We start from the raw sequence: 14,863 nt of genomic DNA, 5'->3' as shown, positions 1-14,863 counted from the left end.
CGGCTGCTATATAAACATGCAATTGCAATCATCCCATAACTAGTAAACATTTAGTTGGCCTCGTTCTAAACTTGAGATAAACGCCTGTTCTGTATGATAACGATACTGGGGGTGCAATAATGAGGGCACCCATGCATGCTCTGAAGCTGACCGTCGGTTCCGAGATGGGGATGAATAGAACTCAGATTCCATTTACGTAGGTCACGATCACAGAAGAGACAGAAGCCTATTTAATGGTCTACGCAGCTAGCACCGGCACCGCCCAGTTCCCTACACGGAGCGAGTAGCTGAGGTGACTGATGGAGTTAGCTAGGGTAGTGCAGAGGAGGGAAGGGGCGCAGCAGAGGATCGGAGGAGGAGGTGATGATTAGGAAAGGGAGAGGGGACGGTGGAGGTGGGCCTAGAGTGGGTGGGGGGGACTGTAGTCCGGGTTTCGCGGCACAAGGAGACGAGTGTGATAGAGACTCGACCTTCTGCTCCGCTCAGAAAACCCCTCGGCAGTGCTGTCAGTGATAAGTTACGTCGTTTTGGGCCGGGTATGGGCCACCTCCTCTGTCTCTCTCTTATTTTGGGGTCGATAGTGCCAGTGAGGGGAAAAAAAACCCTTACAAAACAGTTACCGCACTTGCCACCACATCTCATAAATTCTCACATGCTTCTCTCCCCCCTGCAACTAAATTTACCCAACCTTCCCTCCATCTCAAATGAGAGGAACTGATTTTGCCCAGGGACGCAGTCAGGATGCAGTTTTGAGATTGGCTAATTTAAGACTTGCTCGTAAGAAATTTTATTTATTTATTTTGTCGATAATAATTCAATAGATTTTCAGACTAAAATTTAGAAGAAAGAGTAATAGAAAATATTGTAACTAAAGGAAAAAAGAGATAATAAAAATGTGGAAATAGTAAAGAAAAAACAGACAAGATTTGCCTTTAAGAGAAGAAATTTTTAAGAAATATTAAGAGAAAAGTTATAACAAAAGAATGGAAAAAAAAGAGAAAAATTGAGGAGAAAATGGGGAAACAGACAAAAAAGAAAGAAGAACAAGAACAGAAGAAAAGAAAATGATGCAAAAAAATGGGAGAATGATACAAATAAAACAATTATAGGGGACTCAAGCTCAAGTCATAACTTGAGAAAGAGATCAAAAGGTTGTAACTTCGCCAACTGAATATAAGTAATACACCCAATTAAGTCGCACACTTATACTATGTAAAAGATTGCAAGAGTTTTGGGTTGTCATTCGTGTAACTACATCCCTAGTTTCGCATCTTTTCCCTTCATGAGTTCATGCGGACTTTGAATTCTCTCATTTAATGAAGTATAGTATAAGAAAAATTCATTTTCATATTACTCAATCACCAATATCCGATATACATAATTATCTGTTTCAATGAACTTAATAAAGTAATACCAATTCAATCGGTTTATATTTTTTAATCCTCTTATGTTTAGAGTGTCAAAAAATTCGATAAGTTTATATTCACTTATTTCTTCATTAAACAAATATATCAATCACTTATAAAATACGATAAAACTTAATAATTATATAGTATAGACTTCTGCATAATCCAACTTATTTGGACTAGACAACTCCAAATTGAATCATAATACACTGTGATATACATCATATAGCAAGATAAAGGTTAAGTGAAACAGTTACAAGGCTACTAATTAATTCAACGAAGTGTCATGAAATTTCATTGTTGAGTTGCCTCATGAACTACCCAAGGTTAATATCAAAGGACTCGCACACAACTTTAGCTAGACGATCAACAACACTCTCGATGATCTCCTAAAAACATGTTAGGGACTAATTGAATAACATTATATAAATAATTATAGTATGAAGTTGTGTGGTGTCTTTCAATGAAGCGGACATCAAATACGTGTATCGTTATGTAAATCATATATATAGGTCACATAAATGGATCCGGCTCCTCTAAAGTGAGGAGCCGTGAAGTTATCATAAAGTTCATAAAATCTGTATCCTCCGAGTGATCTAAAGGTTGGTAAATTTGCCACATCAGCTGAGATGACTTTATGAACTTTCTTCCTAACTGATAATAACTACGCCGTTTATTCTTCCCGCACAAAAAAAAAAAAAAAACCATCGATGCCCTCCATCAACGAAACACAAGCAGATCAATATTCATCTGCTCTTATGATTGAATTGGGCATCTTCTATCTCATTTTGTTCACCTTCCTTTATTTTATAAACAAATAAAGGTTTTCATATATGATTCACAAAGAATATGTGATTTAAGTTATGAAAAATGATCAAAACGTTAGCATTAAAGATATGTGTTTGGGTCAGCAACCATCAGATCCCAAATGAATCTGGGTCAAAACAAATTTGAACCAGAACACAAACGAATTTGGGGTCAATTGATTATTCCTCTATTCATGTGTTACGGGCATCGTGAAGTGAACAGCAATCCAAATAACTTATGTTAACAAATCCTTAGATCTAAAGAATAGGGCAAGACCAAGTAAACTACATTTATGGGGAAGAAGATCTCAGAAGAAGTAAAGAAATAGGAAGTTAGTACACTTGAAGATGAACTGAGAGACAGAGTTTTGCCGTCAGTTGTGTGGTATAAAATAAAATGTCATGCAAGATGATGTGGCGTACTGATCAACCATTGGACTTTTGGGATGGCCAAGATTTTAAGAAATTTACAAAAACTGCAGAAATCTAACTTCAGAGGATCTTAATCCCACATAAATAATGTATTCCCTCTCCAAGTGATGCTTGGTATTGTGAGTACTCAAAATATCGACAAAAAATATCTCGCCACTATGACCTTTCAATGATTTTAAATCGTCTATCACCATTCACACTTGTGTCAAACAAAAACAAAATTTGCTAACTTTGTATGCTAGGGTTGTATTAATTGTCACCTACTAACATGTCTCAAATTTTTGTAAGAAAATAAAAAATTTGGAATCCCATTTCAGAAGAGAGAGAAGTAGAACTCAACATTTTAGTGTGTAGATGTTGAAGAATCACTGTTTCAAAAAGTCGCTGGTTTCTTTATCGTTTTGCTAGCACAGTACGAGCACAGCTGAGGTGACCCATCAGGGGGGATGAGACATAATATCGTGAAGATTGAGGGAGATCCTCCTCCTCCCTTCCTAATCTCCCCCACTGGGGACTGACTCTGATCCCACCTCTAAATTCTCTCTGAAAAAAGCTATGAAGTTTTCTGTGGTGAGAAACCAGAGAGAGAATTGCAACTGTCACATAAAAACACACTGCTTGATTTATTGCACTAGGTACTTACTACAGTAAAAATATTAGAAAATTACAACCGAGCAAAAAAAAAAAACTGTGCAAAAGAAGCTGCATATCGTATAGGGATCGACGAGTAGAGAAAGAAGATGTGAAAAAATAATGTGTGAATTTTACCTGAGTGGTTCGTCTCAGTTTGAGTCTGAATCTGAGCAATTGAGTAGCTACTATAGGTTACAGACTTTTTCACCATCTTGGTTCGGTGAAAGGGAAACATCTCAGATCACTTTCAACAAATTCGCTCCTTTCTTCATTTAAACACTGTTATACTTTTGTTTTCTTTCCTTTGATCAAAATTCTATTGAAACTTTTTATTAATGAATGCTCGGCATTCTAGTAAAAAAAAAAAAAAAGGCATATGACTTTGTTATTAATCCAGAATTTAAAAAAATTAAAAAAATGAGACAGATATAGGTGCAATTCATCAAAGCCCGAGTGGATGGGCCAGACAGACAAACTCATTTTGACTTTTAAGCAGTTAATACCTAATGGGTTAGTAATTTGGGACCCAAACGTTTAAAGAGAAGTCCTGAGCCCAAATGATAATACCCTGAAGTATAAACAAAGGGAAATGTGTATGAACGAGAAGAGAAAAAGCCGAGTACTCATTCAATCCATATAGATTTATATGGATTGAATCTATATGGATTGAATGAAGGAGTACTCAAAAGACTTCGATGAATATGTAAACAAAGTATCTTATGGTCTTTTCGCAACTAAAAACGGCAACAATATCATTGTACATGTGTTATACATGTGACGATGAACCGCATGATAAATTTCATCTCCATCAAACCAGAAAGCTTATACCAATTTCAATAGCGTTTGCCAATTTCATAAATCCAGATTGAACTATTTATGTTATGGAATTGTTCTAGACTAAGTTAGACCCCAAATCTTATATAACGAAGGAGGAAGCCAACACTGATCCCATATCAGACAACAATTTGTAATACATTTTATGCATATTTGAGAAACAAAATAAGTATTAATTAAGTTAAATGGGTACAATAAACTCATTTGTAAATAATTAAAAAAAAATTAAGAGCAACTCTAACAAACTTCTTTACATTTTAGCTAAGTTTTAGTTCAAGTAACTAATAAATTATTTTAATAAGCAAGTTTTAAAATGTATTTTTCTTAGTTACTTTACTACAAAAGTTATTGGAAACTGTTTTTCTTTTAACCTGTTTTACAATGAAAATAAGTCAAGATATATAAAGATAGTGTGTTTGGTGTTGCCGTCCACCCACCTTGAAACTCGTTGATATATGGGACTTGGTGACGGGGAGGACACCCATCCATGTGGTGGTTCCGACATGATTCAGACATTGATTTACAAAATTAACGGGGGCCGGTGATCTAACCACAATCCCTACTTTTCAATCAATCTAGACCCAACGAGGCCTGCTTGCTTCTATTATTTGTAACCTGTAAGTATCCATTAGAAGAAGAATGCTTATGACTTTATGAGCAAGAGGCTACAAGCCTACAACTACAAGCTAAAGTCTCCCCAACAACTAGACTTCGTGCGGTTAAAGTTGAAAGTCGAGCGTGCCTCCCTCCGGAAGGGCATGGAAGATAGAAGTCACAGAACCAAGTCTTTCTCACTAGTTTTGCAAAAGAACCAAATCAGCATACGCATACATATCAGTTACAAAATTATTTATATCTTTAAAGGTATCATGAAAATTGATGCACAATTTTTTAAGCACACGTGAAAGACCAGTTGTATTTCAATTTCTTATAGCTAGGTCTTGTTAAAAGATATATTGTTATTGCATAATCTATTCTGATCCATCTCACTTAAAAAAAAAAAAAAAAAAATCTTATGCATGTGTGCAAAATAATGTCAAACGACAACTATTACAGCATCTTAGTTCTTACACGGTTAGATAAGTGCATAAGTAGCAGATAACAATTTTTTAAAATTCTCTAATGTAGAGTTATGTTCTCCATTTGGAGCTTATCAACTCATAAGTTGCCTATGACCATTTTAGCCCAGATGTAGGACTAATTTTACAAACAAAACGACTTATCAGATATTGAGCTTCTACAATAATCTTAATATCAACCTGTCGAAAGTTAATCACTTAGTAAATAGCAAAATGATTATTGCATATAGCTTTGAAGATTCAGTAACGAATCCTTGGGAACTGTACGAGGAGTTAAAGCTTAAAGGAAAAATATACCTCCTTTAAAATATATATATGCCTCTCTTGAAGCTCTAGATTTCTAAATAGAAGCAACGACAACGTACATTGACTTATTCCTCAATAGAATAGATCACATATTCATATAGGTCATCGAGTTTAAGGAATCATTAATAATCATATCCTATAAATGAAAAATTGAAAAATCGGTATTATAAACGAATAAAATCTTGGCAATTCAACTCGTTCTACATAGGAACGAGTCTTCTCACAATTCATGAAACTTTCTTTCCTATTAAAAATGGAGAAATGGGACCCCAATTTGATGAAAAGCAAACAAATTGGAGTTAGAAATGGTCAGAATTCAGAAACTAATTACTATGATAAACTAATTAAGGTGTAACAAAACCATCAAATACGCAAATGCTGAGCTAAATTTGACTAATCATTGTTGAGATGCCCTAATAAAAAACATGGAATCGATAGAAATTGATTAGTAATGAATGAGAATCTGCCAAACATGCTGACAGGCGACAAGGAATAGCCCTGAAGTACATGATTATGTAAATATCAAGTTGTTGATTAATTAGAATAACAATCACGCTCACCCATCAAACCCACCATTTTATTTTTATTTTTTGATCAAGAGAGAACTTCATTAATATGAACTGCTTACAACGATTTAAGGATCAATTATTTGTGCAAATAACCATCATGGTTGCAAAACACAAGATCGACCACACTAGTCCACACTGGAATTCTTTACTGACAGACTCATGGAGCCACAACGGCCCCGACTCCAAACAAAGCAAAGGAGAACTAACTTTTAAAGTCTCTTTTGCCAAACAGTGGGCAACATGATTGCCAACATGTTTCACAAAGTGACTACTACAAATAAATAAAGACTGAACTAAAAACTTAACTTCATCAATAATATGACCTTCAGAACTAAGATCCTCCGAACTATCATGCAATGTGTTGATGACTGAGAGAGCATCACCTTCGATTTCGATATTGGAGAAGCCAACATGAGCAGCAAAACGAAGCCCGTGGAGAAGTGCTAGAGCTTCTACTGACCTAGGAGAGAGATTTCCTACTTGTGGGACAGCCAATGCACCTTTCAAACCACCTAGGTGGTCTCTGAAGACAACGCCCACCCACATATCCCATTCTTCAAGTCACAAGCTCCATCAAAATTCATCTTAAGATATCCCTGTTGTGGTGGGTTCCAGACAACTTTATTTTGGTCAGTCACAGCTTTTCCCCCTGACTTGGTGCAACTCAAGCTCGCATACCCACCAAATTCCACTATAAAAAATCTTCATTAAATCAAAGTTCTAATTAGTTTCGCTCCATTATCTATTTATATTTTCACCGAAAAAAAAACCATAAAAAATTTAGAAACCCTAACTTTCTCCCTAGAGAGAGAGAAAACAAACCCACAGCGACGATAAATCTTGCACTCGTCCAGGGACGCTCCAACCGGAAGCAGTGTCGATAGTGATCGACTTGCTATCCTGGAGTCGCTGCTGGACAGGAGATGTGGTCATATGGCTGGGCTATGGGGTTGGCACTTCTCGAAGGTTATACGAGGATTCCGATTTGTCTTATGTTTTTCGCTACTCTGAGGTGGATGATGGTGGTGTACTAGTTCTGGTTTGGCATCAGGCGCATGGTCGAGCTGTTTTTAGACGACAGCTAGAGCGCGGGTCTCTTTGGGCTGCGTCAGGATTGATGGTCCGGATTGTTCAACACAGATGAGTTGGGCCCTTTGGTCGAGCCTCTTTGAGCCTAGGGCTAACCTTCAGGCCTTAGCCCAATTCAATTAGAATTCTTTTCTTTTTGTTAAATTTAGTTTACCTGTTTACAATAATTTCCTAGCTTTAGGAAGCTACGCACTTTTGTGCACTCTATGTATCTTTAGCGTCTTTGGAGTAGTACCAAATGAGGATTTCCGCTATATCTATGTATTTAATGTCTAATTAGTAGACCTATTTCTATGTACCACGTGTGAGTATTACCACAAACTTCTTGATCTGTCTGAAAAAAAAAGGCAGCAGGAGGGTATGTAATGGACACTTTGGCTTGTGATGAAAGTTGAATGAAATTGACACCCGATTTGGGTTGGTTTAAAAAAAAAAAATATTTTTACTGCCTCCTTCTTATTTTAGAATGCATGATCACTTAAGCTTCACATTAAAAAAAATTGGTGGTCAAATGAAACTTTTAACTATTCGTCCGTTGTCAATTCACTGGAGCAAACTCATTTTTTGAATGCTAGTTACAATTTCACTCAATACACTCAAAATGGATTCAGTGCATCTTATTAAAATCTTAGTTTAAATAAACGAGTTTAGAGGTTAGAATATGGTGTTCATAATGAGAATATAATAACTATTACTCCGATACCATATAAAAATGAGACAAACGTGGTTCACCAGTAATGCTGAACACTATTATTAGTTCAAACTTAATCACATTTCAACTAGATGTGAGGTTTTATCCAAATATTTAGTATTAACCACCTACATTTTGTACAACAGAGACGGTGTGGTCACACAAGTGACACAACAACCCTAACATTCATATCATGATCCATTGGCTATGACACTTTTGATCAAGACTTTTCAACTTTACGTCCTCTGCTTTGCATCTTGGAGTTGTCCCTCTACACTATGCATCGTTGAGCTGTCAATTGTCACCTTGACGACTGACTCGACTTTTTTTTTTAGGTCAATTCCTCGACTCTTCTTTTGATCAGGTATCCCAACCCTAACAATTATTGTGCACGGAATCCCCCATGAGTCCATGACCTCTTCCTACTTCCTAGTAGTAACAACCTTAATTTACACTTACATGTGTACTGTTTTATCCTAAGAGGGCATTGATATTGGTTTGTTTCTCCTTATGCTTAAAATTTATTTTTTCTTACATCCTTTGTTTGCATCAAGTCACAACCTCATGACTATAATTTATGATTTTCAATGTGAGATTTATAATTTATCATTCTTTCACAGTTTCACCAATAAACAACTCACTCTTCGTTTTTTTCCTTTAACAGAACAGAAAGATTCATTCTTGTGTCCATTACTGGTTGTCTGGCTACACATATGTATGTTTCTGCATTAGCGGTACCTACTGGTCAAAAACAGAGAATTTCGAATATCCAGTTACTTCAGTAATTAATATGAGAAAATTCTACGACAAATTCAATAAGAACAAATCTCCAACTGTTCAAAATGATACATTCCAAATTATAAATGTTACCATGTGCGTTAGTTGGAGCAAAAGACAAAGAAGCTAGAAAGCAAGTCAACCGTCTTTACCTCTGTCCTTCCCGAAGGTCTAAAAAGGCGACCTGCAGGAAGCTCCAATGGCAAAGGCGCACAACACCCTTTTCTAACTCTCTCTCAACTTCTTGCTAGCTTCGCTTCTCATCCAAATATCCAAACGCAGAGAAAAACAAAGGAGGGAACCGAAAAAGCAAATCATTTACTGTCAACTATGGGTAGCTAGGATCCCTGTGAATCAAAAGGTGTAACCTTTTCTGTGTGGTTGTGCCCAGAAAACAAAATATCACTCTGGCAGTAGATCTCTCTGTTTTTCTCAAGGGTCTTGCGTTTGGGTTTCATTCAAGTCAAGATTTTGTTTTGTTTAAGTTTGTGAACTTGTGTTTGAGAGAACTGGGAAAGTTTTGTTTTGATGGGGATTTGCTGGAGTAACAAGATCAAGTCTGTAAGTCCTTCTAATACAGGTATTGTTAGTGTTCTTCTTTTGGAGACAACTTGTTTATTGCTTCACTCAGAAAAAGACTGTGTCTTTAGTTCCTGAAGGGTTTGCTAGATTAGAGCTAATTTTACAGGTTTTGAATGCTAGGAGTTGCAAGTTCTACTTGATTTAGTTGCCAAGTCTCTAAATTAGCTACTTTAATAGTGATTGATAAATTCTTATTTTCCCCTATCTTGTATACTTGGTTGTACTTTTAGAATTTAGGGGATTATCAAATTGGTAACACCATGATAGATATAGATTCGAGGTTTTGTTTTGTGAACTTGTTTTGGTGATGAACTGGATTGAATCACTGATAGAAAGTTTAGTATGTTTTCAGCTCTGACTGAGTCTTTGGTGAAATGTCCAATTGCTTTTTCTGTAGGATACAATGGTTCAAGCAGCAAGGCCTCATCGAGCTCCATGCCTATAACTCCTCGGAGTGAGGGGGAGATTTTGCAATCCTGCAATTTGAGCAGTATCAGCTTCAGTGAGCTCAAAAATGCTACAAGAAACTTCCGTCCCGATAGTGTACTAGGTGATGGCGGTTTTGGTTCCGTTTTCAAAGGTTGGATCGATGAAAGTACACTTATAGCTACCAAGGCTGGGTCTGGCATGGTAATTGCTGTGAAGAGACTCAACCAAGATGGTTTCCAGGGCCACAAGGAATGGTTGGTAAGTGGAATTTACCTCCTTTTCATCTTCATTAGTTTTTATGGCATGAATTATGTGCATTTCATATTGCTTGTAAGTTGTAAGATTAGGAGAAATTTGCATTGCAACATTATATAGTTAGGATTGGCATGGTTTTCGGAGCATTAGTGGAGTAACTAATTCAAGGTTTTCGGATGCACAGACAGAAATCAACTATCTTGGACAGCTATAGTTAGAATTATGTGCATTTCATATTGCTTGTAAGTTGTAAGATTAGGAGAAATTTGCATTGCAACATTGTATAGTTAGGATTGGCATGGTTTTCGGAGCATTAGTGGAGTAACTAATTCAAGGTTTTTGGATGCACAGACAGAAATCAACTATCTTGGACAGCTACAGCATCCTAATCTTGTGAAATTGATTGGTTATTGCTTAGAGGATGAGCACCGGCTCCTGGTTTATGAGTTCATGCCTAAGGGCAGCATGGAAAATCATCTATTCAGGAGTGAGTTCCTAGCATCCTCTATAGTGGCAAATGACAATCATTTTTGAACGTTTCGGAGTTTCCTTCCTAGAAAATTTACTGCATTTTTTATATTATGTCATTATATTGAAGCATTGGTTACTATTTCAACAGGAAGTACTCACTTTCAGCCTCTTTCTTGGACCCTGCGAATGAAAATTGCCCTTGGTGCTGCAAAGGGACTTGCCTTTCTGCACAATGCTGAACAACAAGTCATACATCGTGACTTCAAGTCTGCCAACATTTTGCTTGACTCGGTAGGTAACTCATTGGCATATTTCAATCTGCATTTAACTCGAATTCAATATGGTTGGATCTGCCAAGTTTCAGGGTTCATTCAATCCTTGTTTTACTTTTGTTTCAGAACTACAATGCGAAGCTGGCTGATTTTGGGCTGGCGAGGGATGGACCAACTGGCGACAAAAGCCATGTCTCTACTAGGGTCATAGGAACCCAAGGATATGCTGCTCCTGAGTATCTAGCCACAGGTACTACTTTAAAACTTCATTTTTTATTTTTATCTTGGCTTTTAGAAACAAGCCATTCTCTCTTTATCTTTCGGATGATATTTCAGTTCGAGAAGGTGTACTACTGTAGTCTTACAGAGCTAATGATTAGTTTGTTCCAAGTAATGGAAAGTTTTACCTCATTCTGTTTAAGAAATTTGAAGGACAGCAGTCCTTTAAATTCATGAATTTCTAGCCTATTGCACTCATTATCAACCTTAAAAGTGAATAGGCGTGGGTCAAAAACCAGTAGTTGCTTCCAATGAAGTATTCTCTAATGCCCAGTTTTCTCCGTTTGATTATACGAGGGATACTTGTGAAAATATGCATTAAACGCCTAAAACGAATCTGTCAGTTTTTTACTTTTTGGCATATGATGGGATGTGGCTACAATTTACAGACTTGTATGTTATAGGACAGACCTACAGTCGGTGCTCATCACTAATTGCATCTTTAATTTGCTTCGGCAGGTCATCTTACTGCCAAGAGTGACATATACAGCTTCGGAGTTGTTCTTCTAGAAATGTTATCTGGACGACGTGCTATAGATAGGAACAGGCCAACTGGTGAACACAACCTGGTAGAATGGGCAAAACCGTACCTGGTTGACAAACGGCGAGTTTTACGTGTTATAGACCCTCGACTTGAAGGCCAATACTCATTCAATCGAGCCCAAAAGGCTGCGAACCTAGCACTTGAATGTCTTTCTACTGATTCTAAGTACAGGCCGGACATGAATGAAGTGGTAACTACACTGGAGCAGCTTCAGGACACAACAAAGAACATGCCCAAAGGTACTCAGAAAGAGCACCATGCAACTAGTAATGGACTTTCTAATAATGCACCTAGGTCTCACAGAAGCAGCACCAATGATGCTCCCAATAGAGTAACTGTTAATTATCCAAGGCCTTCTGCAAACCCACTTTTTGCTTGACAGGAGAAAGTTTCCATGCCGCGGATATTACTTGAAGTACAGGTTTAGGGAAAGTGTTATGTCAAGTCATGAGAGCTTAAATTGTACATACCCAAGATTGTTGGAGTAGTAAGTATGTAGTGATTGTGTATATATGAATGTATTTGAGCCTACCTTACAAATGTTTTATGGAATTCTGGTTACTTGAAAAAACAATGTGGATATTTAACCAGGACATCTGGTGTACGTGATGCTCAGAGAGTATTTTTGGTTTCCTTTGTAACTCGTGTGACCTTGTAGAACTTCACTGTCAATGTATATATGGCCCATCTCATTTCAATTTTGAGAAGATAGTCTTCACCTTTCTTTCTTTCACAGGAATTTTGAGAATTACCTATCAAATACTATACTCTTTTGAAATACAGAAGTAATGGCTAGCCTCATTGGCATTCCATTTTAGTGTGATGCACTCAATGCCGTTATGTTTCTCTTCACTTTGTTTGAAGTCGGATGGATCTGAAGTTCAGTTACCCCCTTCTCCGTTAATCAAAGAAGAATAAACAAAACACGACCCTACCAAATGTGGTCGAAATTAATTAACAAAACCCAACACTGAAACGTTTGATACTGATGAACCATGACACAGCTCGAAAGTTCAAACAAGATCAAGGCTACCTTGGTCTCACCTTCAGGCATATATCTAGAAGGACCTTAATTCCCAATGAGGATATACAGCTCCCTGTCATTTCCTGAGAATTAAGACAGAAGGGCGTATAGACTTGTTCTACCAAGTGATGCAACAAATTAATCCAAGCTTTCTTAAACTATTAAGGCGTCTAACTAATTATATTTCTTCATTGACCAGCTAACTGAATTAATTTAAATTCAAGTCAATTGCCAGTTGCCTGAAGGCCACAAGACGTGTTTGGAAATTAATCATATTAGTTTATGTTCCATTAGCGTATAGAAGTTTAGTACTAATTTCTGGCCAAATTGGACATCTTCTAATCAAATCATGACCTTGAAGTAGGTAGACAGCTACAGATTATGATGACGATTGACGAACTAAGGTTTCATGATGAAACCTCGGAAGAACGAGTCCAATTTAATGTAAGGAAGAAACTAGAGAAACTATCAATTAATCAACGAAAACGAAAACGAAAACGAAAACGAAAACGAAAACGAAAACGAAAATTGACAAGTGCCGAAAAACAGCTTTGTGAAAGTAAGATTAAATAAGCACATAGGCAATCTAAACAAGTAATACCACAAGAGCCTAAAGTTAGTCAGTACATCAGCAATTTGATTACTTTCCAAATATATATGAGGGAGCGAAAATGCATAATTGAAATTGAGCGAAGGCGAAATACACTATAGTCTATAGATGCTATGAAATTCTTCTCGTTGATAACAATATTCAAAACCAGAAGGAATTACACCGTGGAAGTTTCTAACGTACCGAAATCGATAACAGCTAGAGAAGAACAAATTAGAAGGTAGAAGTTTCTGACGTAGTTGCTTGTATATATATTATAACACCAATTGCATGAGACGACCAAGACTTAATTCCATTCTCCATAAACAAAACATTGAACTAGTTTCAGTTTGATATAAATGTTTCTAATCAAGTCTTTAAATCACTCATCAAAGAGAGAGTTTGGAGAGATAGAGATGGGAGACAGAGCTGGTGTACTGGAGGTGAAGCTGATTGAAGCAAGAGACCTCAAAAACATGGATTTTGCTGGTAGATAATTTACATGCAACATTCTTTTGCTTAGTTTCATACATTTTAATTGCTTTACCTGAAACTTTTTGTAAAGTCTTTGATTGAGATCATATATACATGAAATTGATTTGCAGTGAAGATGAACACATACGTTGTGATCGAATATGGAAATCAAAAGCATACAAGCTGCGTTGCTAAAGGTTAGCATTCCCAACGTCTGATCACACCACAAGTATGTGTACCAAGACATCATTTGGTTTAATTGGTATGTCAAAAATTACTGAAATGCAGGAAAAGGAACGAAACCAGTGTGGAATGAAACATTTAGATTCGAGGCGGAGTATCCGGGTGGGGATGAAAATCACAAGTACATGCTTCATTTTCGTATCATGAATACACATAAGATCTTGGACCACGACGTATTTGTTGGCCAATCTACGTAAGTAGTATTCATATAAGTAAACCTACACACTACACAGCATTTGATGGCTAGACCTCTACAGTTTTCATGTAGCAGTTTTGTACTAAATTTGTTACTTTATTAAACATATTTGTGTGCAGAATTTATGTGAAGGATTTGATAGCTTTGGGCACGGACAGAGGGAATGCTGAGCTTCGAAGCGCCAAGTATAGAGTTGTTCTTCAAGACAAGACTTACGCCGGAGAGATTTCTGTTGCTTTATCTTTTTCCATAAACCAATAGAGCACCTTATTTAGCAAAGGCTGTGCTCTGTCATTGTATTTATAATAAATTATGACTTTATATTTGTAAAACTTAGTTCTTTCATCATTCAACAAGCCGTCTTAGCTCAGCTGGTAGAGCGCGTGGCTTTTAACCACGTGGTCGTGGGTTCGATTCCCACAGACGGCGTTTAAATTTTTATTTCAATGTTCTGGTTAATCTGTGTATCTTTAGATTAGACCTGTAAAGAAATGCAATAAAAATCTTTTTTTTTTTTTTTTTGAGATGGTTAGAAAATGAAATAGAGGTTCGATTCTCTCTCTCTAATTTCATAGACAATAAAAACATAAAAACGCTTTTTAGGGTTTATCTTAAATTAGACTTTCACATAAAAGAAGTGCAATATGATTTTCAGAAGCATTTTATTGTTTTTTTTCTTCTTCTAAGAGGTAGTGTGAAAATTAATTGGACTTAACTGATTAAAATATGTTAGAGGTTCAATTTTCACTCTGTGATGTAATATAATATAAAACAATAAAAAAAAAACCCTTTGTGCAGAATAATATCATACAGTATCATCATTTTTCTTCTGGACCAAAACATAACAAGTCAGTGGCCTCTGCAATAGGTGACAAAAATTCCC

General features: G+C 36.6%; 2 protein-coding genes and 1 non-coding gene across 3 annotated transcripts; all 3 read left to right on the top strand.

The window, feature by feature from the left end:
• The first annotated feature begins 8,739 nt into the window (after nt 1-8,739).
• Nucleotides 8,740-12,155, top strand: LOC112192674 (receptor-like cytoplasmic kinase 176). Its single transcript, XM_024332519.2, has 6 exons — nt 8,740-9,202; nt 9,602-9,891; nt 10,240-10,375; nt 10,508-10,650; nt 10,758-10,881; nt 11,370-12,155. The coding sequence occupies exons 1-6, from the start codon at nt 9,151-9,153 to the stop codon at nt 11,831-11,833; spliced, it is 1,209 nt and encodes a 402-aa protein (XP_024188287.1). The 5' UTR covers nt 8,740-9,150; the 3' UTR covers nt 11,834-12,155.
• Nucleotides 12,156-13,365: 1,210 nt separating this feature from the next.
• On the top strand, nt 13,366-14,328 carry LOC112192675 (16 kDa phloem protein 1-like). The gene is made up of 4 exons (XM_024332520.2): nt 13,366-13,556; nt 13,673-13,738; nt 13,830-13,977; nt 14,100-14,328. The coding sequence occupies exons 1-4, from the start codon at nt 13,427-13,429 to the stop codon at nt 14,239-14,241; spliced, it is 486 nt and encodes a 161-aa protein (XP_024188288.1). The 5' UTR covers nt 13,366-13,426; the 3' UTR covers nt 14,242-14,328.
• Nucleotides 14,329-14,336: 8 nt separating this feature from the next.
• TRNAK-UUU lies at nt 14,337-14,409 on the top strand. Its single transcript has one exon. It is a non-coding gene; the product is annotated as a tRNA-Lys (tRNA).
• Nucleotides 14,410-14,863: the final 454 nt, after the last annotated feature.

Source organism: Rosa chinensis, chromosome 3 (assembly GCF_002994745.2).
Source record: "Rosa chinensis cultivar Old Blush chromosome 3, RchiOBHm-V2, whole genome shotgun sequence".
Taxonomy (NCBI): Eukaryota; Viridiplantae; Streptophyta; class Magnoliopsida; order Rosales; family Rosaceae; genus Rosa; species Rosa chinensis.
Note: the sequence above shows the minus strand (reverse complement) of the source record. Positions and strands in the feature narration are given on the sequence as shown.

Bases quoted from the DNA above. Each gene is read 5' to 3' on its own strand.
- LOC112192674 (XM_024332519.2), top strand. From the start codon at position 9,151: ATGGGGATTTGCTGGAGTAACAAGATCAAGTCTGTAAGTCCTTCTAAT. The intron at 9,203-9,601 runs GTATTGTTAGTG...CTTTTTCTGTAG, and splicing joins TGTAAGTCCTTCTAATACAG to GATACAATGGTTCAAGCAGC. The intron at 10,376-10,507 runs GTGAGTTCCTAG...CTATTTCAACAG, and splicing joins GGAAAATCATCTATTCAGGA to GAAGTACTCACTTTCAGCCT.
- LOC112192675 (XM_024332520.2), top strand. From the start codon at position 13,427: ATGTTTCTAATCAAGTCTTTAAATCACTCATCAAAGAGAGAGTTTGGA. The intron at 13,557-13,672 runs GTAGATAATTTA...ATTGATTTGCAG, and splicing joins CAAAAACATGGATTTTGCTG to TGAAGATGAACACATACGTT. The intron at 13,978-14,099 runs GTAAGTAGTATT...ATTTGTGTGCAG, and splicing joins GTATTTGTTGGCCAATCTAC to AATTTATGTGAAGGATTTGA.